This window comes from Microplitis mediator, chromosome 2 (genome assembly GCF_029852145.1).
Source record: "Microplitis mediator isolate UGA2020A chromosome 2, iyMicMedi2.1, whole genome shotgun sequence".
NCBI lineage: Eukaryota > Metazoa > Arthropoda > Insecta > Hymenoptera > Braconidae > Microplitis > Microplitis mediator.
In genome coordinates, this window is record NC_079970.1 from 1,663,885 (window position 1) to 1,682,004 (window position 18,120).

At 28.3% G+C, this 18,120-nt stretch overlaps 4 protein-coding genes across 6 annotated transcripts in view; all 4 read right to left on the reverse strand.

Moving 5' to 3' along the window:
• Nucleotides 1-1,238, reverse strand: part of LOC130663423 (putative gustatory receptor 28b) — a 37,345-nt gene extending 36,107 nt beyond the window's left edge. For both annotated transcript variants that reach the window (XM_057462634.1, XM_057462635.1), the window contains exon 1: nucleotides 1,046-1,238. The gene's annotated coding sequence lies outside the window, so the exon portion shown is untranslated. The remainder of the gene's footprint in view (nucleotides 1-1,045) is intronic.
• LOC130663421 (neuropeptides capa receptor-like) overlaps nucleotides 1-6,823 on the reverse strand; it is a 48,799-nt gene extending 41,976 nt beyond the window's left edge. Inside the window, exon 1 of one of the 2 annotated variants that reach the window (XM_057462630.1) lies at nucleotides 6,171-6,823. In XM_057462630.1, the coding sequence (XP_057318613.1) occupies nucleotides 6,171-6,471 (301 nt within the window). In that variant the 5' untranslated portion in view covers nucleotides 6,472-6,823. Of the gene's footprint in view, nucleotides 1-1,443; nucleotides 1,535-6,170 lie in introns of those variants that run through there. The other variant, XM_057462631.1, reaches the window with a different exon arrangement.
• An 801-nt stretch (nucleotides 6,824-7,624) lies between these two features.
• LOC130663456 (beclin-1-like protein A) lies at nucleotides 7,625-10,205 on the reverse strand. The gene is made up of 2 exons (XM_057462692.1): nucleotides 9,928-10,205; nucleotides 7,625-8,724 (listed from the first exon to the last, which is right to left on the reverse strand). The coding sequence occupies exons 1-2, from the start codon at nucleotides 10,066-10,068 to the stop codon at nucleotides 7,849-7,851; spliced, it is 1,017 nt and encodes a 338-aa protein (XP_057318675.1). The 5' UTR covers nucleotides 10,069-10,205; the 3' UTR covers nucleotides 7,625-7,848.
• A 2,609-nt stretch (nucleotides 10,206-12,814) lies between these two features.
• Nucleotides 12,815-18,120, reverse strand: LOC130663655 (neuropeptides capa receptor-like). The gene is made up of 6 exons (XM_057463013.1): nucleotides 17,068-18,120; nucleotides 15,668-15,758; nucleotides 14,641-14,840; nucleotides 14,303-14,551; nucleotides 13,840-14,212; nucleotides 12,815-13,226 (listed from the first exon to the last, which is right to left on the reverse strand). Exons 1-6 carry the CDS (start codon nucleotides 17,345-17,347, stop codon nucleotides 12,986-12,988), a joined length of 1,434 nt encoding a protein of 477 aa, XP_057318996.1. The 5' UTR covers nucleotides 17,348-18,120; the 3' UTR covers nucleotides 12,815-12,985.

Below are 18,120 nucleotides of genomic sequence, written 5' to 3' on the forward strand. Positions count from 1 at the left end.
ATGACTTTAAATAGAAAGCATCCGAATCTATTTAGACGGAAAGATCCGTTGGTTTAAGAAGCTTTGAGGCAAAAAGGCGTCAAGATTGGGCTGGAGTCAGTAATCTAATCGAGCAAATAATTTTAAATAAATGAAATTTGGGTTTATAATGACGATAAGAAATTAATCGACTGTCTGAGAGTGAAGTATTTCTATAATTCATTAGTTTTTATGTTAGAGATAAATATGTTATAGGGGATTTTAATAGCTGATATTTTTTATTCGAAGACTGATGTAATGGAAAAAATATATTTTTTTTTAGGTGACTATGTTATAGAAGCAGTAATACGCTTTGGACTATCGTGTGCATTGTAGTATAGAACGAAAAAGTTAATCTAACATTTCTCTATGTCAGAACATGAATTCACTCTACGTTCGAATATAATCAAAGTTGAAATGATAAATATTTGAAGTAGACGAAATTCGTCTGCGACAAACTTTTGACAGAAGAAAAATAGTCAATAATTTCGAGTTTATTGAATTAAAGTTACTTATGAGTTCCTTATAAATTATTTTTTCAAATTTCATTGAAAATAAAAAAAAAACTTTTTTTTCAGTTTTCTGAAAAATAAATTTTTTTCAATGGTAATTAAAAATTGTCAAGTTTTGCACACATGTCATTTTTGGATGAGTGTAAATGTAGCAGACATAAGACAATTTTTAAATTACATATAAAAAAATGAAACTATTAAATTGATAAAATAAAAATAAATGCATGTACTGATTTTAAAATTTTCTAAAAGTCTATTTTTGAATTTTGTGTTAAAAACAATTTTTTTTTATTAATTTTAAATTTTAAAAATTGTCAGATGTCCGCCAACTTTACTGTCATCATTTTTGGTGGTTTTAAAGACACACATATTTTTTTAATTGCATTAAATAAAATATATGTATGTCTTAGAAAATGAAAAATAAGTATATTATGTTGGTATGTATTTTAAATTTGAATTGCATTGATAAAAATATAATAAATATTAATTAATAAAATAATTGAATAATAACTTACTTAATATTTATCATTAATTTTTTTAATACTTAATAATTAAATTAATAATTGTCGCTAATTTTTCCTCATATTTTATCATAAATCATCAGTATTAATTCTCGAACTTAAATATTATTAATTATTTCCATTGATTCATATTTTTAAACAAATTAATTATCTTCAAATAAAAAAACAAACAAACCTGTCAGATTTGTTTACAATCTCACCATTTTGAATAGAGCGCCCTCTTTAAAATTACGCGGGAGGATTTGAAATTTAATTTTGCCAATAAACGAATGAAATATTTATAACAAATAAAATTTAAAAAAAACAATATTATCATTGTTAGAACTTGGATCCTTAATAATAATCAGTGAATAAAAAACTTTAATCAATAATTATTTTTTAAATTTACTCACTCGTCCCGCCATTTTTATTTTCTGCTGCCGGTGCCAGTACATTACCACGAAATAAATAAATTAAACACATAAGCACTCACTAAAATAATTCAATTAACACGACTAATTAATCACCAAATTATCACCATCACTTAATTATATTATTTATAATAAAAGAAAACACATTTAATTATTTTTATTCCCGTTTCAAAATTCCGACACTAAACATGACGCTAAGGAACCCGAGAACCACGAGAGCTAAGCTGGCACTGAATTTAATTTATTTAATAACTTACACTCACGGACACACGTAAATTAATATCACAAAGTGTTCATCATTTGTTAAAAAATTATTTAAAATTAACATTAAACTTATAATCGAGTGTCATAATAATTAAAAGAATTATTTTAACTAAATAAAAAATGACAACGACAATGAGAGAGCGTCAGGCGGGAGACGAACTGACCCGAGAGCTTCTGCGCACGCGTATCTTAATTTTATTTCTACTGCGCAGGTCGTACCAACCGCTCCCACAACTGCGCAAGTGTTTCTAGTTCTGGGTCCAACTTCATACTGCCGCCATCGTAATGACGCCGGCGTCGTCTAGCTCGTAGTTTAATAAATAAATTATTTATTTTTGCAATTATATTTATAAAAACAAGTGTCTTTTAATATTTTTTGACGGCCATTGAACATTCTGTGATAATAATTAAATCAGTGTGTAAAATGTAAGTAGTGAAACAATTCATTTAAATAAATCGTATCTGTGTCTCCATTGTGAAGTTATCGGTGTTCGTTGTCATTCGTTTTAATTTAAAATCAGTGACAATAAATTTTATTAGTTATCATTTATATGGACAAAGTATTGAAGACTTATCAGTGAGTATTATTGTGTGAGTGAAAAGTGTTTTTTATTAAGTGATGTGAAAATTTTTTTTTAGTTCGTCATTTTTTGCCGCCGTTTTTAAAAATCATCCTGAAGTTAGCAGACAATTCATAATTTTTGGATTTTTTTTTAAACGATAAATTGAAAAATTAAAAACTAAAAATATGCACATGTAGGAAATTAAAAATGCTAGAGATGCAATTTTTTTAAATATTTTTTTTTTCTTTAATTTATCGTTTTTCAAAAAAATCTAAAAATTACAAGACGTCGGCTAACTACTGTACCATTTTTTAAAATATACTTGTGTTATTTTTTTTTTTAAATAAAAAATCGTGGTTCTTAAGTGAGTAGTGTTTTATTTCGTGAGTGATTTCATTGTTAAGTTTGTGTTATTAATTTATATCAGTGTAATTCAGTGTTAGTGATTACGTGATTGTGTGAACTACGTTTTTAAGTCTACGTCCAATGCAGTCATCGAAAAGCAGCAAAATGTGAGTTTTTAATTTTTTGATTTAAAAATTATTTATCATATTTAAAAAATTAAGCGAGTATTTATGATTTTAAATGATAAATTAAACTCATTACTTGGAATTATATATTTCATTTACATCAAAAATTTGAAAAAAAAAAAAAAAATTGCCGCCAAAAGTGATTTATTTTTAAATAATAATTAATCCACTGTAATTATAAGTTAAATTGAATTTCAAAACAATTAAAAACTTGTTTCCGATTATTCGAACAATAAAAGTACATCCTGTTGTCTTCGTAATGACTCTGAAGTTAGCCGACGTCTAATAATTTTTTATTTTTTTCTAAAAACGATAAATTACAAAAACAAAAGTATTAAAAGTTGCACCTATTTACGAATTCTCCTACTAGGACATTGTGATGAATAAAAAATGTTGGTATTGTGATGAGTTATTCCCAACGAGAGCAAAGTGTCATCCTCATTTATCCTCATTTATCTTAATTTATCCTCATATGAATCTAAACTCCAAAAATAAATTTTTCCTAGGAATTTTGCATACCTCAAGCCCGAAAGCGCTGAGGGTGCTCTATTTTTTTTTTATTAGCATTAGTTTGGTGAACGCGGGATGTTTAAAAAATATTAAACCGACAATATGAAATTTAAAAAAGTAAAATTAATAATTTAAAAGTTGAGGCGTGCACTTTTGGATTTTCCAGCTTTTTTTTTTTAAAGTTCACACTGCGCTATAAAAAATCAGGAGTGAATTCGGAGTGATCGCGAATTTCATTCAAATCCGAATTAACTTCGATCCAGAGTTTCAATTCAAAATAAACTCCCCTTCGGAGTGAATTTTATTCGAATTCACTCCAGATTTCTTTCCGTTAACTCCTCAAATTTTTAACAGTGTGATATACCCGCTGTTTTTTTTCTAAAAGTGTAAGTATAAAATAATTTTCAACTCGAATTTTTCAAATTGTTCTAGCGTGAATTTTTCCGGATTAAATAGGGCCGAAATAGGTAGAAAAAAACTAGAGCCTGAGTGGTATTTATTTAAGCTTGAGTGACGGGCAGGATAAAAATATAGAGTATTTTAAATCGGTGACCATGACTATTCATAGTTTCATAGCGCAAATATAAACAATGCTGGTATGAAAAAAATCAGTCAGTTTTATTTATTGTCATAAGCTTTCATAGTTTTTTAAATCCACCTGGACATTCACAGTAGGCTAATGATGCACCAAATTTGTTTGCTTTGCTATCAGGCTAGAAAGTAGGTTGTTATTATTAATTAGTGTTGAGAGCTCTTGCAGACTTAGTCGACTGTAAATCACGTGGGTCATTTCCTTTTGATTTATCTGATGATGAGTCTGTAATTATCATGTCATGCACAGCGTGTATACTCAGTAACGTAGGATGTAGACATTAACATGATATCCGTCCTCTATGACCCAAGTTATCTTCAAAAATAATTAACACTCGTAATGATATCATTATTGTGATATTACGTTGGATAAAGTTTAGAGTTTTGTCAATAAATATTTGATTCCATTAACTCAATCACGGAAATACTCGTAATTTTTTTCTCTAAGGAATCCTTTTATTGACGGCAAGGACATTCGGAAATACGCAGTGACAGTCGTTAATTATCTGGTACAAGTGCATGCCGAGAATTGCTGACCATTGGGACATTAGTCATTAGTTCTATGTCTATATACAAACTACTGCTCGTGCAAATCAGGGTAAGGAAATACGTCAAGATTTTATTTCGCTGAAGACATAAATTTAATTTTTCGTCAGTTTTATTTTAAATGTCTTTTTAAATTTATAAATTATTTTGACATTCTCAAACTTTGTTAACTTTTGGTAGTTAAAAACTTTAGCTGAAAATTTATAAAATAAGTTAGTAGTTTTTTAAAAATATTTTTATTAACTTGAAATATAGTGACTTTTATTGAATGTGGGGATTAAAAGTTTTATAAAATGAAATTTTATTATTAATTATGAAAATATGATATGATAATTACGTACTATAATGACTTTATTTTTTTCAAACTTTATGATCATAATTTCAAAACTCGTGTTTGTTTGAAATTATGCACAAGCAAAATATTTACGACTGTTATTTAATTTTTTTTCACAATGGACCTTTTTTACTAAAGACTATTTATGAAAAAAAAATATGTTTCCAATGAGTTTTCTGATTTATATCATAAAAATAGTGATTGATATTCGCAAAAAAAATTAATTGCGATAAATTTCAGCAATAGATCAATTTTACATTTTAAATTTGATAGAAAAAAAAAATTTATTGCAAGAACTCGGTTCCTGACAGAGATATTACAGGTGTATTTTTCTATCTATTTATAATTTTAATTGGTGATTAAATATTTTACGATTGGATCCATTCAATTTAATTATTGCGTTCAATTAAAAGAATTTTTAGCTCGAAAGAGTTTCTCGCATCACGGATGGCATTGACTAGAATTTTAAAACTAAATAAAAGACAAAACCGCAAAGGAATAATTGAAATTTTCTACGCAAAATAAAAAAATAAAAATGCTTACAACGAACAATGGAAACAATGTCAGTCTTTTTCATGTTATGTTGGCTGTAAATAATTAGTCTGACGTACTAATTAATGTTGCTTTCAAACCTGCTCTCTTTACTCTATTATCAATACCATTTACTTTGACGAAAGATAGAAACTGCCCTGTGAAATTTATAATTACGCTTACAAAAATTTTTAATTTCCGTGTTCTACCAAACGGACATGTTTTTTTTTTATCACGAACCACAAAAAAAAAAATACTTGTCAAGCTAAAGAGACTATTAAATTTTTTTAATCACTTTAAAAGCCCAAAGTGTCTCTAAGTTACTTCAAAGAAATTTAATAACCTCTCTTGTTAAATTGGGGGTAAAAAATAGCTCGAATTTTTCTCAAACAGAAAACTTTTTAATTCATTTAATTAAACATCTTCCAAAAAGACTTATAATTTATTGACCTCATAAAACTCGACTTTAATTTTTTTAAAAATAAATCTTAATAAATTAACTGCCGCTAAATTTATGAGTGGCCAAATTTTTATGAAAATATCACGTAAAAATAATAATTATTAAACACAAGTATTTTCTCTCATTATTGAAAAAAAAAAAAAAAAAAAAAAAAAAAAACATATATAGACAAATAGTATGCAGTAATTTAGCGAAAGTTAGTAGTAACAGATTGCGAATGGTCAGCCCTGAGAGTTAAAATATTGCTCAAGAATGCCGAGTCACCAGTGAGCCCGATAAATCTCATGAAAGTATTTACGAACTTTTATAAATTTACCCCAACTTAAAGTAACTTTACTGAGTATTAACTTTGAAAAAATAAATAAACAATTTTTACTTACCGAGAACGAGTAGCAATAAATCGGAAATAGCTAAACTGAACAAATAATAGTTTGTGGCTGTTTGCATTACGGGATTACGCAGGATAACCCAACAAGTCATTATATTTCCCACAATTCCCATTATAAAAATAATAACATACACTATCGTTATCGGTACGACAACAGACATCGGCAAGTGTTTGGGTCCCAATTGATACATCAAATAGTCTTCCTCACTTATATTTTCAAAAATCGATAGATTTTCCATCAGCAGAATTTTATCTGCATCGAACGTCAAATTTATCATCGGATCGTACTCCATCTTATATATTTTATTTATTTACAATTTATACAATCAACTTAAATTTTTTTTATGCAAATAAAAAAAATTTCACTAAAAAAAAAATTCACATCACCACTTACTGCATTGTATTATTAATTAATGTCATTATTTATATATATATTTTTTTTTACATCACCTTCAAATATTTAAATTTATCGAGACATAATTAGTGCGCTAAATTTTTTTTTTACTACTTTTTCGAGTCATTTTAATTTATTTTAATAATTGTAGATTAAATCTAATTAAATGCCGTCATGATAATTATTAAACGAGCTTAGAAGTTGGTTGATGAAGAGACATGAGTAAGAACCTGAAGAGCACGCGGCTCACAAGACCGCGGTCGAATGAGGCCACGTCGTGCTCGGTATCACCCTTGAACCGCGTTTCGCCTACTACGCAACCCACCCTTACGTCTGTTCCTCTTCTGGCACCCTTGGTGCTTCCACTCTATTTATATATATATATATATATATATATATATATATATATATATATATATACATACATTGCATCCAATTTTGCTATCCACCACCTTTAATCCAATGACATACGGCCAGAGGTATTCATGCATTTCATTTACTTCAATCTCATTCCATTTATTGTTTTCATTTATCTTAAATTCTCTAATTAATTATTTACAACATTAGTTTTAAATAATGTACATTTTTTATATTCAAGTATTTGTAATCATGTTTGGTATAACCAAAAAAAATTTTTAATTTACCTGGGTAAAAATATTTGACCGAAAATACACCGAAAAGGGTAAATCTGACTGAAATCACGCCGAAATCATATAATTTCAATGGAAAAGGCCAAAATTTGATCGAAATTACGCTAAAGTCGTAGAATTTTATTGGAAAAAGCCGAAAGTTGCTCAAAAACACGACGAAATTTTATTATTTTTAGTAAACAGACTGAAAGTTGGCCAATAAATTGGGCCGGCCGATTTTCAACCATAGAATTTTTCCAAATTTCGGCCTCGTGTTCACTACCGAGGCCTTTTTGTCGGCCACTTTTCGGCCGCGAAAATATTCTATTATTTTTTTGGCTTAAAATTTTTTAACCTGAGAATAAAAAAAATTAAATTTTCGAAAATAGTTATCGCGTTGAAAAAAATTCATCAGCAACTCAAAGTTTAGGCATTTTTTATTTTTAAATTTATGTATTACACATCCGCAAAGTTTTCTTTTTAATGCAAATAATGCTAATGCACTTTTTATCCACCGCTTGAAAGTATCCTCCGAGGTTTTGAAAAAAAATAATTCCAATGCAGGAAATTTTTCTTTCGTTTTTTAATTAAAATTTAAAATTTTAAATAAAAAATAAAGCCAGTCTCCTTTATGAATCCAAAGTTACTTAAAATTCTTCGACACGTTCAAACTGTTCCCAACTTTTCTCGCTAACAACAGTGTCCTCAGTTATTTCTGATGTAGAGTCTGGATTAATAACAACGATAACTTTTTCGAGTTGTTCATCGTCTCCACCCGAATTTATAAATTTTTTCTTATCATTGTTATTGTTATATTTATTTATATTTATGTCACTAGCAACAGTTGACTTTAAAACAATTTTAGATATTTCCGTGGACATTACGACCGAGCGCAGCTCATTAACTTGAACAAAAGTGTCACTTGAATAGTTTTGAGAAATTTCATACTCGGTGCTGTCAAAAGATTGCGTAAATTCTTGGACAAATTCAATTATTTTTTCAACTAAAGAATTTATATCACAGTTAATTTTATTCACAAACGAATCACGTACTCGAAATTCATCTGACAATTCTGTCTCGGTAATAAATTCTTTGGATTCTATTTCTTTATTCATTTCACATAACTTGTTTTCAATTACACGAGTAGATTTTTCGAGATCGAGACTTATATTCTCACTGAGAAATTTTATTGATACGCATTCCACTTTCTCATCACCATTTCTATTATTATTGTTGTTGTTATCAGAATTTCTTTGTCCTGTTTTAATAAAATCATCCAACGAACCAGAAAACAGCATTAAACTTTCATGTGAATTATTTTCCATGATTTTCCGGCCTATTGTTTTCGGATAATCATCACCAATAACTGGCGGATATATTCCTTGATACAGTTGCCTCTCAAACGTTTCATACAATTTATTCTGACGGTTGACATTTTCAATTCCGTCATACAAATTAATCGGGTTTTGTATTGGAGACATTGTCATTAACATCAAACCGATTGAAAGAAATATTATTATTATCTAGTCACAAAATATAATTATTATTGTCATTTATTATCAATATTCATCAGAAAGATCGACGGAAAATCAGATACCATTCAATAAAAAAATAATTTTTAATTACTGCGCTGCAAAAAATTTACGGAGTGACCGCGATAAACTCCGGAATGGATAATTTTTTTACCCTGATTAAACAACTGAATTCGACCGAATTAAAAATTTTAATTCTGTTATATTCTGTCGAATTCTGCAAAACAGAATTTAACTGAATTTAAAATTTGAATTTGAATTGAACAGAATAAAACCGATTTAAAAATTTCAGATTCGTTTTAATTCAGTTTAATTCGGATTCAGAACCAGAAATTGGAGAATTATTTTCGAATTAAACCGAATAGAATTATTTAAATTCGTTTTAATTTGGACAAATTCTGGTTTTCTTGCCGAATTAGACAGAATTCATTTTTAAGTTAGGTACCGAAGTAACAGAATTTATCTTAATTAAATAGAATTAAAAATTTAATTCTGTCGAATTCTGCAAAACAGAATTCAACTGAATTGAAAATTTTAATTTGAATTAAACAGAATAAAACCGATTTAAAAAATTTAAATTCGTTTTAATTCAGTTTAATTCGGATTCAGAACCAGAAATTGGAGAATTATTTTCGAATTAAACCGAATAGAATTATTTGAATTCGTTTTAATTTGGACAAATTCTGGTTTTCCTGCCGAATTAGACAGAATTCATTTTTAAGTTAGGTACCGAATTAACAGAATTTATCTGAATTAAATAGAATTAAAAATTTAATTCTGTTTAATTCGATCGAATTCAGTTGTTTAATCAGGGTATTGAATTCCTTTGGAATGAAATTCCTTAAGGAGAGGAGTTTATTTCAACAGCAAAACTCCGCACTGGAGTGAATGCAGATGTAAATAAAATCTCACTCCGAAATCACCGATAAAAAAAATTTCCAATTCACTCCATACGCGGAGTGTTTTTTTTTAGCTCCGTAACTCCGGATGACGAAGTAAAATCCGTAATCACTGAATTTTTTACAGCGTATTGGGTAAGTTGGTCACCCTGGACAAAGTGGGGGCAGTAAAAATTTTTTTATGAAATTTTGACATGACCAACTTGCCGGTATTCAGCGAATTAAAAAAAAATTTGTTATAAATTGTATTTAATTTTCTTAAAATTTTATAATTTATTTGTATATGAAATATTACCCTGGCAGATAAGGAGAATTTAGATAACTCGGTAATTGAGATTGTAAATGTAAGTAAAGATAATTCTAAAAATAAGCCAATTAAATACCAAATTAAACGTCCGAAGCAAATGAGAAAATCCACCAAAGTCACGTTTTCCATTTTATATCCATGTCCGCAAAAAAGACATTTTAACGTCAATTTATTTAATTTAGTTTTTTTTAACAATAAATTTGAGTCTTAAACTTAACCGCAACATTTTCGTATTAAAATAGATTTTTAAAACCTGATTAAACTTAATGCTTATCTTCACTTGTTTTGTTTAAATTTTACGTGTCAATAAATTTAATGAGATTACAGAAACTTTTATTACTTTTTCAAAATTTATTTATTTATTTATCTATTGTTTCCACAAAATAATTATTTAAGTACGTAACACCTGGAAAGTTTTAATCCTCATTGTTTATTATCAGCCCTAAAATATATTTATAATCTCTAAAATAGTATAATAGAGAACTTAGTAATAATGAAACAAGACGTTTCCACTTGTTTACTTCCATTGATATAGAGTCCTGTGATATTTAGGGCTGATATACACGCGAGTATCTAAAGTAATTACATGCACATAAATTATTTTATAACTTTAATTAAACTTGTTCGCTATTTTATCCATTCTTGTATGCGCTCATTATTTTCTAATTTATTTTGCGACATGAACAAATAATAAATAAATAACTATTTTAAAAATAATCTGAGCTCAAGTGATTTTCTCTGCATTAAATCGCGCGGGATTATCGCAATAATATAATCCAGTGTTTGACTCACTTGTGCTTTCACATGAGAAAAAACTTTTTTAATCACGCGAATCGACTGTAATTTCATTCCACCGGCGGCTGCTCTACGATAAAACAGAATCATAGATAACTGACAAAATTTACATATTATAACCTCATTTCCTTCTGATAATAATCTTTAATTTACTGTTTTTATTTATTCAGCTATTTACCAATTATTATTTTACTTTTAATTACTCAAATATTCCATTATAATAATTATTTTTTATTTTAATTAAATTGTTGATATATATTCAAATTTTCATGCAATCTATTACTAATTAAATTTCCTAAATGTAAAAATTCAAAGCCGAAAAAGTAATAATATTTTTTATCCGTCGAAAAGTGGCTGACAAATAGCCTAGGTAGTGAACACGAGGCTGAAAACGATCAGTAAGCCGAAATTTGACCGAAAACAAGGGCTAAAAAAATTGTATGGTCAAAATTAGGCCGACTTTATTAATTGGCCAATTTTCGGCTTGTTTATTGAGTATGATAAAATTTCGGTGTGTTTTCGACGTTTTCCAATAAAATTCTACGACTTTGACCTCATTTCGGGCAAATTTAGGCCTCTTTGAATAAAATTGTCAGGCTTCGGCGTGATATCTCCCAGATTAGCCTTTCCGGTCCTTTTCGGTGTATTTCCCGGGTCGAAAAAATGATCTTCAATTTCAACCTCGAATTGCGGCTGCGAATAAACGTATTCTAGAACCTCATTTGAACCTCTTTGTTGCGCTTATTTCCGTTTTTGCGCTATAGAGGTTCAAACGAGGTTCTATTTTTCGACTAGGGTTTTGTTCAAATATTTTTCCCTGAGTTATGGGAAATTATAATTATGAAAATAATTCGAATGACACTGAAATTTGTTTTTTAAACTTCTAGATAGAAAATTTCGAAGAAAATTGGGTTTATATTTTTTCTTTACTTCGATCAGACTGTAGATTTCACTGTGGGAAATGTGAAAATGGCCAAGTACTAGAAAAAAAAGCCATAAAAATAATTGCGGCAATAAAAAAATATTTGTTTTCCTCAAAATTACGTGACATAAAAATTTTTGAGATTTTTCTTCTCGGTCGCTTCTACAAACGAATCTATTGAATTTTCTCAACGAGTTCTAGTAAAAACTTTGTTGTGTACACGTCAATTTATATTTTTTTCATAAAATTTATTCATTTATCTTACACTTGACTGTTTTTAAATTATTCAACTCGCTCGAAACTCAATTAACTCACTCTTAATTATTATCAAATATTTTCATTTATTCAAAAAAAATAAAAATATCGCAATCAGTTGATTGTTAATTTGATGATTAATTAAAATAAATATATTTTTGTAAACTAAATTAAAAGTACATGTTTAAATTATTAAAATAAAAAAAAAATACTTGAAAAAATAAATAACACAAATATTTAATATTAAATATTTAAAATTTTAATCAACTCGCTTTTAATTACTTTAGCGAATGAATAATATCAGCAAATATTACATTTCAATATAAATGTAAATACCGTTGAAAAATTTTTCAGTCGATTTAAAATAGCTGGTGGCGCAATGAACAACAAATCCATTAATTATGATTCATTTTATAGTCAATATATTTTTAATTTTCTATCGACAAAAAGAACGCGCTGTATTTTATGCTTTAAACATACAAATAATTTTAAATTAAAGGAGGTATGGGCCAGCTATTCAATACTCCATTTAATTCAATTTAATTTTCACATTCGCACACGAATCATATAAAATATTATTGTACTGTATGTATTCATGCCAATAGTATATAAATATATATAACCGCGTGTAATATCCTTTTCATTACTTGAATAAACTCAAAAAATTAAAACTTATTTTTAGAAATTAATTTTATTAATTATATTTGAGTGAACTCAGAAATTGATTTCTTTTGCACTCGACTGAACTTTGAGCAGTAAAAATTACGGAAAAAAAAATTTTACAAAATTTCTTAAATTCGTACACAGAAAAAAAAATGTTTCGCCAAGAATTACTTTTTTTCTGCGTATATTTTTTTTGTGACCAAATAATCTGTAAAAATCCATAATTTTTTTTAAAATTTTTAATTTCGTACTCGGCCATAAAAAATAAATCACAGCGAAAATTATAAGTGACCATCAACTTTTGTTTCAAAGGCTTAATAAAAATAATAGTTGGAAAAAAAATATGTATATATATTTAACAAATATTTACAACATAAATAGGCAATAAAGAGCGAAAAGTAAATAAATAAATCAAACGGCGCTGCATGCCGTAGAAATAGTCTCATTAACTCTGTTACCAAAACTACTGGTACTCTCATTACTCATTTGTTGATCTACTGGCAGATGTTTGTTAATTAACAACCCTCTGGCGCTATTTCCATCACTTACTTTCGTGGGATTGCTGTAATCAATAGGTAACTTTGCTCCTCTGTTGTATTCGTGTCGCGTTGAATTGGATTTGAACATTTCCTTTGCGTGGTCTATTGTGTTTCTGAAATTTAATTCATTTTGTTTTAATAAATATAGCAATAGACAACTTTTTTCTTAAGCTTTGAATTCTTCATGCATTAAATTTCCTAATTATAATTTCAGTCTGCCCATCATATAATTACGGGAAAATATTTTTCGTTTATTTTTTATCATGAAACTTTTGAATATTTAATTAAAAACTTTACAAAGTGTTTAATTTGCTGTGAAAAATATCGATAGTCAAAGCCCGTCAGACAATTTACACCGTAAATTAACTTTACTTTTTATTCATGCTTCTGTAAAATCACTCATAACTGCCAAAGTTTCAGTTTCACGTTCAAAAGCTCCGTGGAAAATTTTCCACGGAATTAAATGCCCTACGGAAAAGTTCTGAATCCACAAATCGATAAAATTTAAATTCTACACAGTATAGACATTTCCAAATTATAGTCAAATGCCAAACTCAACAAAATAAAAAAAAATTCCGTTGAAAAACCAACAGAAAAAAAAATCGTTTTCCTTTGAAAAATGAAAACTTTATTTCCTTTGAAAAATTTAAAAGGAAAATAAAAATTTCCAGGCATGCTTCGATAAATAAATTTTGTTCATTCATTTAAAAGAAACAAATTTTTTACCTAAATGTGCATTTGAAATTGGTTCTATGCGGTATTCGATCGGATCCACAGCGACATAAATTTCTGTCTCTATGACTACTTCTATTATTATTATTGTTGTTGTTATTACTATTATTATGATTATTAAAGCTTTGGCTTCTTCGTGACTTGTTTTTGAAGCATATAGTTTTTTTGAACGCGCTTCGATATCTCAAACTCATTAAATTGTATAAAATCGGATTGACCGTAGTACTGAAGTAGTAAAGAAATCCACTGAGTATGTAAAGCCACTCATTTAAATCTGGATAGTAGTCAGCTTCTTGGGCATAAACGTAAAGCAAACGCTGGGCGTGAAATGGCGCCCAGCAGAAAAAAAACATGACCACAACTGCGCCTGTAAAAAAAATTGAATTAACAAAAACTATAATCCCTACATCTGATTAATTGTTTTAACCATAAATTATCTGTAAAGAGCTCGACATACTCAGCATTCTGACGATACTTTTACGCGATTGAATTTGCCGCGATTCCAAATGGGCCGACTGTACCATAGAATTTTGAGTACTACGCGCACTATTGCGTATTTTCAAGCCCATTCTTGTGTAAACAACGAGAATAATAATCATCGGTATTAAAAAAAAAATAATGCTGCTCAGTTCATAAAGAGGGAAGTCGGGCATGTCTGGTAATAGCATCGCACATATTGCGGAATCCTCAGATGCCTCTCCGGAGCCTGTAATGTAGTTAATTATTAATATATTTAATTACTGTCAGGATCACCCTTAGTGTAGGGTAAAGAGAGTTCGTTAAAACACTAAGTACCTGGTGGATACTCGACGTAGTTAACGTTTGTATAGATGGCAAAAGGAACCGCCGAAACTAAAGCAATAGACCACGCGATGAACATTATTATAATTGGTCTTTGTGGTTTGTCCATTGTGTAGGTTTGAAGGGGATGGCATATCGCTAAATAACGTTCCATTGAAAATGCCACTATCGTTAATACCGATACGTACGAGGACCTTTGATAAATTACATCAATAAATATTATTTAATTAGTTTTTTTGTCCGCGTTACACCTGTTTTTCCGGTATGAAAAATGGCCCCTCTTTGATTTTATTTTTTTATTTTATTGCTTCTATATATCTCGAAATAAATGAAAAATATACTAGAGTTTACCAACTTGTTAAATATAAAAAAATTAACTTATAAATAATAAAATATTTTTAGTTATTTTTATAAACAAAAATTTTAATTTACTGGATTTTTAATTCTTGATTTGGAAATCTCTCAAAAAAAAAAATTTGCTTATAAATAATTAAGTACTTTTAATCTTTTCTTTTTTTAATTTATTTAATTAATTTATTTTTTAGTAATTTTTATAAAATAAATTTTTAATTATCTGGACTTTCAATTCTTAATTTGGTAATTTCTCTCTCAAGAAAAAAAAAAGTTATGAGGATTAAGTAACATTTTTTTTATGGATAAAAAGATTTAATTAAAAATAGAATGCGAAATGACGGTAAATTTTATGTACGATCAGATCACGAGAAATTAATTAACAATTGACGTCAAAAATAATTCGGCAAATTTTTTACAAAATAATTTTTCCGGACAATATTTAATCTAAAATCACTTTCAATTACAACTAAACCGCAAGTCGTCACTTCTACATGAAGCGAAAAAATTTTTCTGTCGACTCAGTAAATTAAAAAAAAATTCTGTCATTTTATTAAAAAAAAAACTGACACTGATGAATTTTTTGCCGGCAAATTGACGAAAATTGTCAGACAATTTCTCTCTGAATTTTCTCGTCTCCACTAGACCAGCGTCATTACCAACTACTTACATTTCTGAAACGTAGGCCCTCAGTTTACATAAAGTTACTCCAAGCACCCACGGATATTGTTGCCAAATACAACTAAGTTCATTAGGCAAACCTATTAACAACATCAATTAAAACTTACATAAATAATTATTGTTTTTATTTTTAAATATTAATAAGCAGTTTGTAAAGCGGGTAAAAAAAATAAATAGTTGTATAATTTTCAGACTAATTAACGTTAAGTTAAGAACTCTTGTGCATTGCAGAACATTAATCCCGGCTTGAGAGGATTAAGTAGTATTCCGTACAAAGGACTGTAATCCGTTACTAAGTCACGAAAATGAATTACTCAACTTTTATTTTATCCCCACCTGTTATTGTTGTTATTTATATAAGTAATCTAGTAAACTATATAAATAAAATAAATAAAAAGATTTGCATATTTCATAGAAACGTCTAGACTTCTAGTCGCTAGACTGAAGAATTGACGGAATAAAAAATTTTTTATGATTACGGGATTGCCGTCCAATTTAACGCTACCTGTTGCATGTGTCAACTACTCAGCCTCTCGATTCAATCACGTCTCGTATTACAAGTCTCAAATTTGCTCTTTCAATTAATTTTACTAAATTACTTGACATTGTAGGAGAGGGTAAAATGCCAAGGATACGAAAAATTTTTACCTTCTTGATTTTCCATACAAATATTTTACTTTTCATGAAAATTCCAAGAAAATCATTTTTATTCGTGACGTAAAAATGCGAAAAATTAAAAAATAAACCCTAGGCATTTTAAATAAATAATTTAATTCAATAAATAGTAACTTCTAATTTGAAAAAAATTTGAAAAAAAAATTTTTTGTAAAATATCCGCGTACCTCAATCCTGCCCGCGGCTCTTTTGCGACAAAATATTTTATTCTTTTATTTTAACTGAAAATTTCTCGTACAATAGCAATCCCTAGTAATGAATCGTGTATTGTTGTCTTGGTAACAAAAAAATATAATAAAAACTTGTGTACATAAAGTAATTGCAACAGTAAATATTTAAAAAAAATATGAAATTACGAAAAGAATTAAAAAAAAAATTAGTGAATTAGTTTATTAAATTAATCTATATTAAGTGACGCAAATTATAGCGAGTTATCTTGTACAAATAATCGTTTACGATAAATGTAAATAATCTTTTATATATAATATATATACACGATTTTATTAGAAAATCTTATCGCTTAACTTGGATATAATTTATAAGTACTTCATTATAAGTAGATCAAAAAAAAAAAAATAATACCAATTAAAATATATTTGTTTACAAAATCGATTGAGTAAAATGGATTGACTCGCCTGAATAAATATGAGTAATAAATATAAGGGAGGTGCTGTTGCGTAATAAGTAAGAGGTGACTAGTAGGGAATAACTTACCGAGGGTGAGTAAAATTAGGTCAGATATTGCGAGGCCAAAAAGATAGTAATTGGTGGATGTGTGCATTGCCGAGTTCTTAATGATTACTGTACAAGTCGCGACATTACCAACCACTCCCGTAACAAATATACTGACGTAAGCCAGTGTGAGAGGTATTACGAGCTTTGATGAGAGGTACTTAGGCCCTAGTATCCTACTTAAGTACTCTTCCTCGGTTAGATTTTCTCGGTTGAGTGCTTGCCAAAAGTATTCAAAGTCACTTTCCTCAGATCCTTCCATTTTATTTTTAATTAACCTCCTTATTCTATGTGTAAATTTTGGTTTAAATTCCCATTTGCTGTCAAGTATTTGTTGCTAACTCCATTTTCGTGGACGAAAAAATGTCAGAAAAAAATAGTCCAGGCGGATTTTTAAAGCCAATAGACATTAAATTCACTCGACATATTTATTGTTGTTAGGAGAAAAAATGCACGTGTCGAGTTTTAAAATCGATGTGAGAAAATCCAAGTTGAGCTGGCGAGTTCAAGTGGTTGTTACTTTCAAAGCATTGCACGATTTTTCTTTACTACAAACTAGAAATTGAACTCTGGTTTATTTTTAAATTCCACGTTGCATACTGTCACGAAACCATTTTTTTACAATACCATCACTTTTATTTCTTCTTACTCTTTTATTTATATTACTCTCTACTTTACAGCCTTTTGTTGTCGACAATAAAAAATATTATATCTTACTTCCCACACAAAATAATATATTATTTACTTTGAATAACAACAGATACAATAAACTAAACTTATTCAACACAAATTTAAATTAACTCAATTACGGAATTACATCGGGTCACAGTTGTTACACAAGTTATTAAAATTATTTAATTAAATAATGAGCAGTAATATAATTGAAAATATATAGATACAGGTATAGGTACAGGTATATATATTTTTGTAACAACAATTGACAAGAAAGTTGACTAAAGTCCCGAGTTTTAAGTTGAATACTGTCTTGATAATCTCATGACAATGCCTACCGTACACTAGAGTGTTAAAGACTAA